General features: G+C 42.1%; 1 protein-coding gene across 1 annotated transcript in view; it reads right to left on the minus strand.

Moving 5' to 3' along the window:
* Positions 1–673: 673 nt before the first annotated feature.
* The window catches only part of LOC124035400 (A disintegrin and metalloproteinase with thrombospondin motifs 17-like), a 112,129-nt gene continuing 97,638 nt past the window's right edge, over positions 674–15,164 (minus strand). The window contains exon 8 of the mRNA XM_046348851.1: positions 674–801. Within this exon, the coding sequence (XP_046204807.1) occupies positions 674–801 (128 nt within the window). The remainder of the gene's footprint in view (positions 802–15,164) is intronic.

The raw sequence follows: 15,164 nt of genomic DNA on the forward strand, positions 1-15,164 counted from the left end.
TCTATCCTGTCTTGAGTGAAGAAATGATGACGCTGAACTCAAGTCTGTGTGGCTAGAGAAGAAGGAACAATGCAACTGATTATACCAGAGAAAGACTGCATCCCAAATGGCAACCTATCCCAAAATGGGCTCATAGGGCTCTGGTCAACATTAATGCACTATATGGGGAATGGGGTGCCATTTGGGAGGCAGTCAAAGACTGAAGTACCTGGGAACAGAACCTTACAGTACTGCCTATAATGGCTACTGTCAAAAACTATGTAATTACACTTTCACTTAGGAAAGAAATCCACAATAATGATGATAATTGTGGTTCATTGACATGGAATTATCTATTTATGAAACTCTAAAACTGCTCTCGTATTTTTATCTTAACTATGGATACAGAGAGATACAAAGAGTTGTGCCCATGGATACCTCAAACGGTGAAGTTATCCAGTACAAAAACACTTAAAAAGAGGCTGAAACTTTCATCCAATCAAGATGGAGTCTGACGAAACGATGCCTTCCATTGTTAAACTGAGGAGGGTGAAGTTACCCCAAGATGCTGATCTTGGGTCAGTTTGGCATTTTCCCCACTAATGGTTAAGGTTAGGGTTGGGGGAGGGGATCCTAGATCTCTACCTAGGAAAAACTTGACGATTCACTGCTTTTGCTCAGGATAGACAAGTGCTCATTTACACAGACAGACGTACTTGTGTCCCAGCTCGTGGGCTATGGTGAAGGCCAGGTTGAGTCCGTTGTCCTCGGCCAGAACACACTTCCTCTTGGAGCTGCACGCCCCTCCCAGATAGGCAATACCTAACGGAGGAGAGAGAGTGAATAGAGTGAGACTCGGTGAGACTAGGACCAATGTTCCCTCCCCGGGACTGCTGAGCAGAATAAATATCAGCCAGCGCAGAGAATCACAGGATTGAACTTAACTCAACTGTCTAGTTTCCCAGTTATTTCACACTATCAACGTTTCCCTTTACTGTGGGAATTGTGATCGATTGAAAGCAATATTAGCCACTTTCAATGCAACATACCGAAACAAAACAAACTATGCAAGGCGTAGTATGCCAAACTAACTATGCAAAAGATTTGATGTAGGCAGAATGCATTGGAGTAGGATTCTATTACACTGACAGGCACGACTTAGGCCTGTACTCTACACAGACCGGTGCGCCATAACCAATCAGAGCAGCAGTAGGACCTATATTCAAATAGACTATTGCCCTATATGGATCTGTGCCACTCACTTGAACTGGACTGTGTTTACAGCATGAGCAGTGGTGAGTAGATGAGTTTGTTTTGAGATCAAGCGAGAGCTACATGTAGCAACGAGTGCACATTTGTACATGTGTTCATATCCTATGCTAGGTTGTGAGTTCTTACCAGAGTGCACATTTGAACATGTAGATCATTTGTAGTCAGCAATGGGAGAGTGATTACGTCTTACAAGAGCACAAAATGTGTGCATTTCTAGACATCTTTGAAAAGTGAGTCAGGTACAGGGCTTTTTTGTCTTAAAGGGGCAGTGTTGTATTTTGAGACAGGCTTGAAAAAGCTAAGTAGCCAATAGGCAGAGGGTAGCACACTTTTTATGATTCTCTGTAATAATGGCATGGGAATAATGATGAATTTAATGTTTTAATTTGTAAAGTGTTTTCTTGCATCAAACAACACAACAACATGTTCAGTCACCACCTTGTCTGAAGGACAAGTGGATAAGCAGGTTAATGTCAAGCCCTACATTTATCACAGTAGATGCTTGCCGGAAATTGCACAGAATTTTGACAACGTTCAAGGTTGCGCTCAGCAGACCTGAGATTTGCTCAGTGACTACATTTTTTTGAGGGAACATTCACAAGAACTCTGAAAAGACAGCAATTACTGGTCTGACGTGACTGGATCTGAGTTAATACAGTAATCACTGGTCTGACTGACTGGATCTGAGTTAATACAGTAATCACTGGTCTGACTGACTGGATCTGAGTTAATACAGTAATCACTGGTCTGACTGACTGGATCTGAGTTAATACAGTAATCACTGGTCTGACTGACTGGATCTGAGTTAATACAGTAATCACTGGTCTGACGTGACTGGATCTGAGTTAATACAGTAATCACTGGTCTGACTGACTGGATCTGAGTTAATACAGCAATTACTGGTCTGACGTGACTGGATCTGAGTTAATACAGTAATCACTGGTCTGACTGACTGGATCTGAGTTAATACAGCAATTACTGGTCTGACGTGACTGGATCTGAGTTAATACAGTAATCACTGGTCTGACTGACTGGATCTGAGTTAATACAGTAATCACTGGTCTGACTGACTGGATCTGAGTTAATACAGTAATCACTGGTCTGACTGACTGGATCTGAGTTAATACAGTAATCACTGGTCTGACGTGACTGGATCTGAGTTAATACAGTAATCACTGGTCTGACTGACTGGATCTGAGTTAATACAGCAATTACTGGTCTGACGTGACTGGATCTGAGTTAATACAGTAATCACTGGTCTGACTGACTGGATCTGAGTTAATACAGCAATTACTGGTCTGACGTGACTGGATCTGAGTTAATACAGTAATCACTGGTCTGACTGACTGGATCTGAGTTAATACAGTAATCACTGGTCTGACTGACTGGATCTGAGTTAATACAGTAATCACTGGTCTGACTGACTGGATCTGAGTTAATACAGTAATCACTGGTCTGACGTGACTGGATCTGAGTTAATACAGTAATCACTGGTCTGACTGACTGGATCTGAGTTAATACAGCAATTACTGGTCTGACGTGACTGGATCTGAGTTAATACAGTAATCACTGGTCTGACTGACTGGATCTGAGTTAATACAGCAATTACTGGTCTGACGTGACTGGATCTGAGTTAATACAGTAATCACTGGTCTGACTGACTGGATCTGAGTTAATACAGTAATCACTGGTCTGACTGACTGGATCTGAGTTAATACAGTAATCACTGGTCTGACTGACTGGATCTGAGTTAATACAGTAATCACTGGTCTGACTGACTGGATCTGAGTTAATACAGTAATCACTGGTCTGACTGACTGGATCTGAGTTAATACAGTAATCACTGGTCTGACTGACTGGATCTGAGTTAATACAGTAATCACTGGTCTGATGTGACTGGATCTGAGTTAATACAGTAATCACTGGTCTGACTGACTGGATCTGAGTTAATACAGTAATCACTGGTCTGACTGACTGGATCTGAGTTAATACAGTAATCACTGGCCTGAAGTGACTGGATCTGAGTTAATACAGTAATCACTGGTCTGACTGGATCTGAGTTAATAGAGTAATCACTGGTCTGACTGGATCTGAGTTAATACAGTAATCACTGGTCTGACGTGACTGGATCTGAGTTAATACATTAATCACTGGTCTGATGTGACTGGATCTGAGTTAATACAGTAATCACTGGTCTGACGTGACTGGATCTGAGTTAATACAGTAATAACTGGTCTGACGTGACTGGATCTGAGTTAATACAGTAATCACTGGTCTGACTGACTGGATCTGAGTTAATACAGTAATCACTGGTCTGACTGACTGGATCTGAGTTAATACAGTAATCACTGGTCTGACTGGATCTGAGTTAATACAGTAATCACTGGTCTGACTGACTGGATCTGAGTTAATACAGTAATCACTGGTCTGACTGGATCTGAGTTAATACAGTAATCACTGGTCTGATGTGACTGGATCTGAGTTAATACATTAATCACTGGTCTGACTGACTGGATCTGAGTTAATACAGTAATCACTGGTCTGACTGACTGGATCTGAGTTAATACAGTAATCACTGGTCTGACTGGATCTGAGTTAATACAGTAATCACTGGTCTGACTGACTGAATCTGAGTTAATACAGTAATCACTGGTCTGATGTGACTGGATCTGAGTTAATACAGTAATCACTGGTCTGACTGACTGGATATGAGTTAATACAGTAATCACTGGTCTGATGTGACTGGATCTGAGTTAATACAGTAATCACTGGTCTGACGTGACTGGATCTGAGTTAATACAGTAATCACTGGTCTGATGTGACTGGATCTGAGTTAATACAGTAATCACTGGTCTGACGTGACTGGATCTGAGTTAATACAGTAATCACTGGTCTGACGTGACTGGATCTGAGTTAATACAGTAATCACTGGTCTGACTGACTGGATCTGAGTTAATACAGTAATCACTGGTCTGACTGACTGGATCTGAGTTAATACAGTAATCACTGGTCTGATGTGACTGGATCTGAGTTAATACAGTAATCACTGGTCTGACTGACTGGATCTGAGTTAATACAGTAATCACTGGTCTGACTGACTGGATCTGAGTTAATACAGTAATCACTGGTCTGACTGGATCTGAGTTAATACAGTAATCACTGGTCTGACTGACTGGATCTGAGTTAATACAGTAATCACTGGTCTGACTGACTGGATCTGAGTTAATACAGTAATCACTGGTCTGACTGACTGGATCTGAGTTAATACAGTAATCAATGGTCTGACTGACTGGATCTGAGTTAATACAGTAATCACTGGTCTGATGTGACTGGATCTGAGTTAATACAGTAATCACTGGTCTGATGTGACTGGATCTGAGTTAATACAGTAATCACTGGTCTGACGTGACTGGATCTGAGTTAATACAGTAATCACTGGTCTGATGTGACTGGATCTGAGTTATTACAGTAATCACTGGTCTGACTGACTGGATCTGAGTTAATACAGTAATCACTGGTCTGACGTGACTGGATCTGAGTTAATACAGTAATCACTGGTCTGATGTGACTGGATCTGAGTTAATACAGTAATCACTGGTCTGACTGACTGGATCTGAGTTAATACAGTAATCACTGGTCTGACGTGACTGGATCTGAGTTAATACAGTAATCACTGGTCTGATGTGACTGGATCTGAGTTAATACAGTAATCACTGGTCTGACTGACTGGATCTGAGTTAATACAGTAATCACTGGTCTGACGTGACTGGATCTGAGTTAATACAGTAATCACTGGTCTGACTGACTGGATCTGAGTTAATACAGTAATCACTGGTCTGATGTGACTGGATCTGAGTTAATACAGTAATCACTGGTCTGACTGACTGGATCTGAGTTAATACAGTAATCACTGGTCTGACTGACTGGATCTGAGTTAATACAGTAATCACTGGCCTGAAGTGACTGGATCTGAGTTAATACAGTAATCACTGGTCTGACTGGATCTGAGTTAATAGAGTAATCACTGGTCTGACTGGATCTGAGTTAATACAGTAATCACTGGTCTGACGTGACTGGATCTGAGTTAATACATTAATCACTGGTCTGATGTGACTGGATCTGAGTTAATACAGTAATCACTGGTCTGACGTGACTGGATCTGAGTTAATACAGTAATAACTGGTCTGACGTGACTGGATCTGAGTTAATACAGTAATCACTGGTCTGACTGACTGGATCTGAGTTAATACAGTAATCACTGGTCTGACTGACTGGATCTGAGTTAATACAGTAATCACTGGTCTGACTGGATCTGAGTTAATACAGTAATCACTGGTCTGACTGACTGGATCTGAGTTAATACAGTAATCACTGGTCTGACTGGATCTGAGTTAATACAGTAATCACTGGTCTGATGTGACTGGATCTGAGTTAATACATTAATCACTGGTCTGACTGACTGGATCTGAGTTAATACAGTAATCACTGGTCTGACTGACTGGATCTGAGTTAATACAGTAATCACTGGTCTGACTGGATCTGAGTTAATACAGTAATCACTGGTCTGACTGACTGAATCTGAGTTAATACAGTAATCACTGGTCTGATGTGACTGGATCTGAGTTAATACAGTAATCACTGGTCTGACTGACTGGATATGAGTTAATACAGTAATCACTGGTCTGATGTGACTGGATCTGAGTTAATACAGTAATCACTGGTCTGACGTGACTGGATCTGAGTTAATACAGTAATCACTGGTCTGATGTGACTGGATCTGAGTTAATACAGTAATCACTGGTCTGACGTGACTGGATCTGAGTTAATACAGTAATCACTGGTCTGACGTGACTGGATCTGAGTTAATACAGTAATCACTGGTCTGACTGACTGGATCTGAGTTAATACAGTAATCACTGGTCTGACTGACTGGATCTGAGTTAATACAGTAATCACTGGTCTGATGTGACTGGATCTGAGTTAATACAGTAATCACTGGTCTGACTGACTGGATCTGAGTTAATACAGTAATCACTGGTCTGACTGACTGGATCTAATTAATACAGATCTGAGTTAATACAGTAATCACTGGTCTGACTGGATCTGAGTTAATACAGTAATCACTGGTCTGACTGACTGGATCTGAGTTAATACAGTAATCACTGGTCTGACTGACTGGATCTGAGTTAATACAGTAATCACTGGTCTGACTGACTGGATCTGAGTTAATACAGTAATCAATGGTCTGACTGACTGGATCTGAGTTAATACAGTAATCACTGGTCTGATGTGACTGGATCTGAGTTAATACAGTAATCACTGGTCTGATGTGACTGGATCTGAGTTAATACAGTAATCACTGGTCTGACGTGACTGGATCTGAGTTAATACAGTAATCACTGGTCTGATGTGACTGGATCTGAGTTATTACAGTAATCACTGGTCTGACTGACTGGATCTGAGTTAATACAGTAATCACTGGTCTGACGTGACTGGATCTGAGTTAATACAGTAATCACTGGTCTGATGTGACTGGATCTGAGTTAATACAGTAATCACTGGTCTGACTGACTGGATCTGAGTTAATACAGTAATCACTGGTCTGACGTGACTGGATCTGAGTTAATACAGTAATCACTGGTCTGATGTGACTGGATCTGAGTTAATACAGTAATCACTGGTCTGACTGACTGGATCTGAGTTAATACAGTAATCACTGGTCTGACGTGACTGGATCTGAGTTAATACAGTAATCACTGGTCTGACTGACTGGATCTGAGTTAATACAGTAATCACTGGTCTGACTGACTGGATCTGAGTTAATACAGTAATCACTGGTCTGATGTGACTGGATCTGAGTTAATACAGTAATCACTGGTCTGACTGACTGGATCTGAGTTAATACAGTAATCACTGGTCTGACTGACTGGATCTGAGTTAATACAGTAATCACTGGTCTGACTGACTGGATCTGAGTTAATACAGTAATCAATGGTCTGACTGACTGGATCTGAGTTAATACAGTAATCACTGGTCTGATGTGACTGGATCTGAGTTAATACAGTAATCACTGGTCTGATGTGACTGGATCTGAGTTAATACAGTAATCACTGGTCTGACTGACTGGATCTGAGTTAATACAGTAATCACTGGTCTGACGTGACTGGATCTGAGTTAATACAGTAATCACTGGTCTGACTGACTGGATCTGAGTTAATACAGTAATCACTGGTCTGACTGACTGGATCTGAGTTAATACAGTAATCACTGGTCTGACTGGATCTGAGTTAATACAGTAATCACTGGTCTGACGTGACTGGATCTGGATCAATATAGTAATTAGAGCAGAATGTGGAGACCGCTGTGGAGACCATACTCACTTGTAAAAGACTCATGCCATAAACACAGATTTATTTCCCTCCCTCCTGTCCTTTATTTCTTTCTTCCAACCAGATGTTTCTCTCTCTCGCGCTCTTTATCTCTCTCTCTTTCTCATACCTGGGACATTTGTAATACTGACCCAATTTATCACAGCCTCTCTGAAGCAGTATTTTAGCCAACCATTCTCAAATGCAGTTGCCTGTCATTATACACGCATGACCATGCAAAACACACCCATGCATGCACAAATGCAAACACACACACACTAGCATGTGTATGTACACACACACACATGTATACACATAACACACTCACAGAGGAGTACACACACACACACACACACACACACACACACACACACACACACACACACACACACACACACACACACACACACACACACACACACACACACACACACACACACACACACACACACACACACACACACACACACACACACGCACAGAAACACAAAACAATTGTTTTTAGCTAGAAAGACGTCTTTGGTCATGAAAAATGACTGGAAATGCATTGGACTTACTGAAACGGGCCAAACATATTGCTTTGCTCACTGTGCCATTGTTCCATTCTTGACTGCACAGTGTTAGCAGTCCTGGGATCGTATCATTTAGGAGTATGTGATAGAGTGTTAGCAGCCCTGGGATCGTATCATTTAGGAGTATGTGGTAGAGTGTTAGCAGGCCTGGGATAGTATCATTTAGGAGTATGTGATAGAGTGTTAGCAGCCCTGGGATCGTATCATTTAGGAGTATGTGGTAGAGTGTTAGCAGCCCTGGGATAGTATCATTTAGGAGTATGTGGTAGAGTGTTAGCAGCCCTGGGATCGTATCATTTAGGAGTATGTGGTAGAGTGTTAGCAGCCCTGGGATCGTATCATTTAGGAGTATGTGCTGGAGTGTTAGCAGGCCTGGGATAGTATCATTTAGGAGTATGTGCTGGAGTGTTAGCAGGCCTGGGATAGTATCATTTAGGAGTATGTGCTGGAGTGTTAGCAGGCCTGGGATAGTATCATTTAGGAGTATGTGCTGGAGTGTTAGCAGGCCTGGGATAGTATCATTTAGGAGTATGTGCTGGAGTGTTAGCAGGCCTGGGATAGTATCATTTAGGAGTATGTGGTAGAGTGTTAGCAGCCCTGGGATCGTATCATTTAGGAGTATGTGCTGGAGTGTTAGCAGGCCTGGGATAGTATCATTTAGGAGTATGTGCTGGAGTGTTAGCAGGCCTGGGATAGTATCATTTAGGAGTATGTGGTAGAGTGTTAGCAGCCCTGGGATCGTATCATTTAGGAGTATGTGCTGGAGTGTTAGCAGGCCTGGGATAGTATCATTTAGGAGTATGTGCTGGAGTGTTAGCAGCCCTGGGATCGTATCATTTAGGAGTATGTGGTAGAGTGTTAGCAGCCCTGGGATCGTATCATTTAGGAGTATGTGCTGGAGTGTTAGCAGGCCTGGGATAGTATCATTTAGGAGTATGTGCTGGAGTGTTAGCAGGCCTGGGATAGTATCATTTAGGAGTATGTGCTGGAGTGTTAGCAGGCCTGGGATAGTATCATTTAGGAGTATGTGCTGGAGTGTTAGCAGGCCTGGGATAGTATCATTTAGGAGTATGTGCTGGAGTGTTAGCAGGCCTGGGATAGTATCATTTAGGAGTATGTGCTGGAGTGTTAGCAGGCCTGGGATAGTATCATTTAGGAGTATGTGGTAGAGTGTTAGCAGTCCTGGGATAGTATCATTTAGGAGTATGTGCTGGAGTGTTAGCAGCCCTGGGATAGTATCATTTAGGAGTATGTGCTGGACAGTGTTAGCAGCCCTGGGATAGTATCATTTAGGAGTATGTGCTGGAGTGTTAGAAGCCCTGGGATAGTATCATTTAGGAGTATGTGCTGGAGTGTTAGCAGCCCTGGGATAGTATCATTTAGGAGTATGTGCTGGAGTGTTAGCAGACCTGGGATAGTATCATTTAGGAGTCTGTGCTGGAGTGTTAGCAGCCCTGGGATAGTATCATTTAGGAGTATGTGCTGGAGTGTTAGAAGCCCTGGGATAGTATGTTCAACATAAAACCTCTTACATCAACAGTACACTTGTTATGCATACTTAAGGACCGTTATGTCATGTAATACATCTTTATGCAATAGAAATGCTTGTGCTAATTGCTTGAGGCTGGTCTAGTGGGTAACGCCGCCTGCAGCACATACAGTATATAACCACAGCATGGGTATGAATCATGTTCTAGTGGGTAACACTGCCTGCAGCACACTCCAGCATATTCTGGTCTAACTCCAGCATGGGTATGAATTCTGGTCTAGTGGGTAACACTGCCTGCAGCACATATATAACTCCAGCATGGGTATGAATTCTGGTCTAGTGGGTAACACCACCTGCAGCACATATATAACTCCAGCATGGGTATGAATTCTGGTCCATCTCCACATATACAACTCCAGCATCTGTTTCTCATTTCACACTATCCCTGTCTGAAAATACATCTTTCAACAAAGAAATGCTTTTGCTATAACTATTATTAAAAGTGTGGTCAACATTTCACATTTTTCCCTAAAAGAGGTGCTGGCGCTCTGTACCTGTCCTCCTGACCCGGGACACTCAAGTCAACTGTACTAGCTGACAGAACAAGGCCCGATCCCAAATCGACCCCTAAAACCCCATTCACTTGTGGAGATCTGAGAGGATTTGATTAGTATAAGTAATATGTTGAAATTTCCACCTAGCCTATCAGAGGACAAGACGCAGCTACTTCTATACTGCCTACACATGTCAAATCCTCTCAGTGATCTCCAAGTGTAGGGTTTAGGGGTCAATTTGGGACTGAACCCAAGTGTCAAGCCTGCCACTCCATGACCAACAGTTGACTGCAGCTGTCATGGGGAGTGAGGTCACAGTGATGTCACAGCACGATGGATGCTAGTGTTCAAAGCTAACTAGCTCACCAAATCTGCTACACAGACACCAAAATCAGAAAGAGCAAAGGTATGCATGAATACTTCAGATCATTTCTTTCCAATGATGGACAAGAGAGTAAATGCTGGAAAAGAGAATACATTTGCTAAAACATCCAGAATAAAACTGTTTATATCATGATGTACTATATATATACAGTATTACTGAATATTGCGTGATGAAAAATGTATCCTAAATAAGCAGTGTGTTTAGACTACTCTATGTAATTTGGGCAGGTTTCCTGGACTCAGACTAAGCCTAATCCTAGATTAAAATGCACTTTGAATGGAGATTCTCCTTGGAGAATGCTTTTTAGTCTAGGATTACGCCAAATCTATATTCAAGAAACCGACTCTATATGTACTACCTAGTACTTTAAGATTATCACAAGCATTACAGTAGGAGAGTTATCAACAGAACAAAATGCATTCGCACCAATTTAGGATTGACACTATATGCCCAATCCATTTTTACATTTTTTAATGAGATATTACTGGCATGCAGAAATGTTTAAAAATCGGTTTACTCTGTCTTTATATCACAGCAACAAAGGAGTGTCAGAGCGAGTTTAAAACCCAATCAGTCATCCAGCCAGCCATACAGGATGACATCATCACTCAAGTGTGTGTTATATCTTAATGTATCTGTTTGCTCACACACACGTGCACACGCATACACACACACACCTGCTTTCTGTCTACTACTGGAGACTGTCCAGATAGCCTCATTTGAATCCAGTCACGACAACATACATTAAATCATGGACAAGAGAAAGGCTATCAAACCCAGATGGTGCTGTTCTGAAACACACACACACACACACACACACACACACACACACACACACACACACACACACACACACACACACACACACACTCACACACACACACACACACACACACACACACACACACACACACACACACACACACACACACACACACACACACACACACACACACACACACACACACACACACACACACACACACACACACACACACACACACACACACACACACACACACACACACACACACACACACACACACACACACACACACACACACAGGGTAGCTCTCTCTTAATGAAATATTAACACAGTCATGTAGGAATGACCACTGTCCTTGGTAGAGATTAACACAGTGATTTAGGAATGACCACTGTCCTTGTTAGAGATTAACACAGTAATGTAGGAATGACCACTGTCCTTGGTAGAGATGAACACAGTAATGTAGGAATGACCACTGTCCTTGGTAGAGATTAACACAGTAATGTAGGAATGACCACTGTCCTTGGTGGAGATGAACACAGTAATGTAGGAATGACCACTGTCCTTGGTAGAGATGAACATAGTAATGTAGGAATGACCACTGGCCTTGGTAGAGATGAACACAGTAATGTAGGAATGACCACTGTCCTTGGTAGAGATGAACACAGTAATGTAGGAATGACCACTGTCCTTGGTAGAGATTAACACAGTCATGTAGGAATGACCACTGTCCTTGGTAGAGATGAACACAATAATGTAGGAATGACCACTGTCCTTGGTAGAGATGAACACAGTAATGTAGGAATGACCATACAGCCTTTGTACTGGAACGGAGATGGCACGGGTTGGTGCTGAAACTAATGACGTCATTTTCAGTTTATAACCTGTGGTAAACTGTATCGTGTTCAGTACTCTCGTGAATAAAGGCTGCTATTTGACTTTAAGACCGGGCTCTGTCGATCTCTATAAAATAAGGGTCATACAAATTCTTATGAATTGACAGAGTGTTTAATTTGAATTGGGAATTAAAAGAGAGGAATTAAATTCCTGCAACACCTCCCCAGTCATAGACTGTTCTCTCTACTACCGCATGGCAAGCAGTACTGGAGTGCCAAGTCAGGACAACAAGGCTTCTCAACAGCTTTTACCCCCAAGCTATAAGACTCCTGAACAGGTAATCAAATGGCTACCCGGACTATTTGCATTGTGTGCCTCCCCAACCCCTCTTTTTACACTGCTGCTACTCTCTGTTTATCATATATGCATAGTCACTTTAACTATACATTCATGTACATACTACCTCAATTGGGCCGACCAACCAGTGCTCCCGCACATTGGCTAACCGGGCTATCTGTATTGTGTCCTGCCACCCACCACCCGCCAACCCTCTTTTACGCTACTGCTACTCTCTGTTCATCATATATGCATAGTCACTTCAACCATAACTACATGTACATACTACCTCAGTCAGCCTAACTAACCGGTGTCTGTATGTAACCTCGCTACTTCTATAGCCTCGCTACTGTATATAGCCTGTCTTTTTACTGTTGTTTCATTTCTTTACTTACCTATTGTTCACCTAACACCTTTTTTGCACTATTGGTTAGAGCATGAAAGTAAGCATTTATTTCACTGTAAGGTTGTAACCTGTTGTATTCGGCGCACGTGACGAATATACTTTGATTTGATTTGAAATATTATATATTTTTGGGCTTCTTGCGTTCAATTTGCAGTCTACAAATTATTAGAATGATGTTCCGGCCCACTGACCATCGCTCAAGTAGAAATCCGCCTGAATGTAGTTGATGATCACTGATATAGGACAATCTGCCTTGACCTCTCACCTACTGCATATGGGTGCATGTTGTCACTGGTTGAGATGAACACAGTGAATCTAGTTGATCATCCATGCTATAGAAAGACAATGTAAGGATAATGTTGGATCATAAACTTGGACTTAATATATCCAGGTCATATATCATAAAGAAACCGACTAATACCAGGGGATTCATTTAAATGTATAATACTTGAATCCAACTGACTATTCAACCATCTATCAAAGGTTATGCATGATGGCTGAAGAACAAAATAATAATAATGGTACTCACAATATACAATATATATATATAGGGACACCCCTTCAAATGAGTGGATTCAGCTATTTCAGCCACACCCGTTGCTGACAGGTATATAAAATCGAGCACACAGCCATGCAATCTCCATAGACAAACATTGACAGTGAAATGGGCTCACTAAAGAGCTCAGTGACTTTGAACGTGACACCATCATAGAATGCCACCTGTCCAACAAGTCAGTTTGTAAAAATTCTGGTATTGTGAAGTGGAAACATCTAGGAGCAACAGCGGCTCAGCCGCGAAGTGGTAGGCCATACAAACTCACAGAACAAGACCGCCAAGTGCTGAAGTGCGTAAAATAGTTTGTCTTCTTTAAGAGCAATTGGAGGTCACAGAAGGAGAGTTGTATGGCATTGAAGCTCGTCTGGAGGGTTGTTAACACAGTGTCCAAGGGCCAAAAGTATACAGAATAGTGTCATCTGCATAGAGATAGATCAGAGACTCACCAGCAGCAAGAGCGACATCATTGATGTATACAAAGAAGAGAGTTGCTCTAAGAATTGAACCCTGTGGCACCCCCATAGAGACTGCCAGAGGCCCGGACAACAGACCCTCCGATTTGACACACTGAACTCTATCAGATAAGTAGTTGGTGAACCAGGTGAGGCAATCATTTGGTCAATGAATACGGCTGCACAGTATTGTTTCTTATCGATGGCGGTAAAGATATCGTTTAGGACCTTGAGCGTGGCTGAGGTGCACCCATGACCAGCTCTGAAACCAGACTGCTTGGCGGAGAAGGTATTGTGGGATTCGAAATGGTCGGTAATCTGTTTGTTGACTTGGCTTTCGAAGACCTTAGAAAGGCAGGGTAGGATAGATATAGGTCTGTAGCAGTTTGGGTCAAGAGTGTCCCCCCCCCTTTGAAGAGGGGGATGACCGCAGCTGCTTTCCAATCTTTGGGAATCTCAGACGACACAAAAGAGAGGTTGAACAAGCTAGTAATAGGGGTTGCAACAATTTCGGCAGATAATTTTAGAAAGAAAGGGTCCACATTGTCTAGCCCGGCTGATTTGTAGGGGTCCAGATGTTGCAGCTCTTTCAGAACATCAGCTGACTGGATTTGGGAGAAGGAGAAATGGGTAAGGCTTGGGCGAGTTGCTGTGAGGGGTGCAGTGCTGTTGACCGGGGAAGGGGTAGCCAGGTGAAAAGAATGGCCAGCAGTAGAAAAATGCTTATTGAAATTCTCAATTATAGTGGATTTATCGGTGGTGACAGTGTTTCCTATCTTCAGTGCAGTGGGCAGCTGGGAGGAGGTGTTCTTATTCTCCATGGACTTTAAAGTGTCCCAGAACTTTTTTTGAGTTTGTGTTGCAGGAAGCAAATTTCTGCTTTGGTTTTTTCTAACTGCCTGTGTACATTGCCTTGCGAAATATTCGGCCCCCTTGAACTTTGCGAACTTTTGCCACATTTCAGGCTTCAAACATAAAGATATAAAACTGTATTTTTTGTGAAGAATCAACAACAAGTGGGACACAATCATGAAGTGGACCGACATTTATTGGATATTTCAAACTTTTTTAACAAATCAAAAACTGAAAAATTGTGCGTGCAAAATTATTCAGCCCCCTTAAGTTAATACTTTGTAGCGCCACCTTTTGCTGCGATTACAGCTGTAAGTCGCTTGGGATATGTCTCTATCAG

This window comes from Oncorhynchus gorbuscha, linkage group LG05 (assembly GCF_021184085.1).
Source record: "Oncorhynchus gorbuscha isolate QuinsamMale2020 ecotype Even-year linkage group LG05, OgorEven_v1.0, whole genome shotgun sequence".
Taxonomy (NCBI): Eukaryota; Metazoa; Chordata; class Actinopteri; order Salmoniformes; family Salmonidae; genus Oncorhynchus; species Oncorhynchus gorbuscha.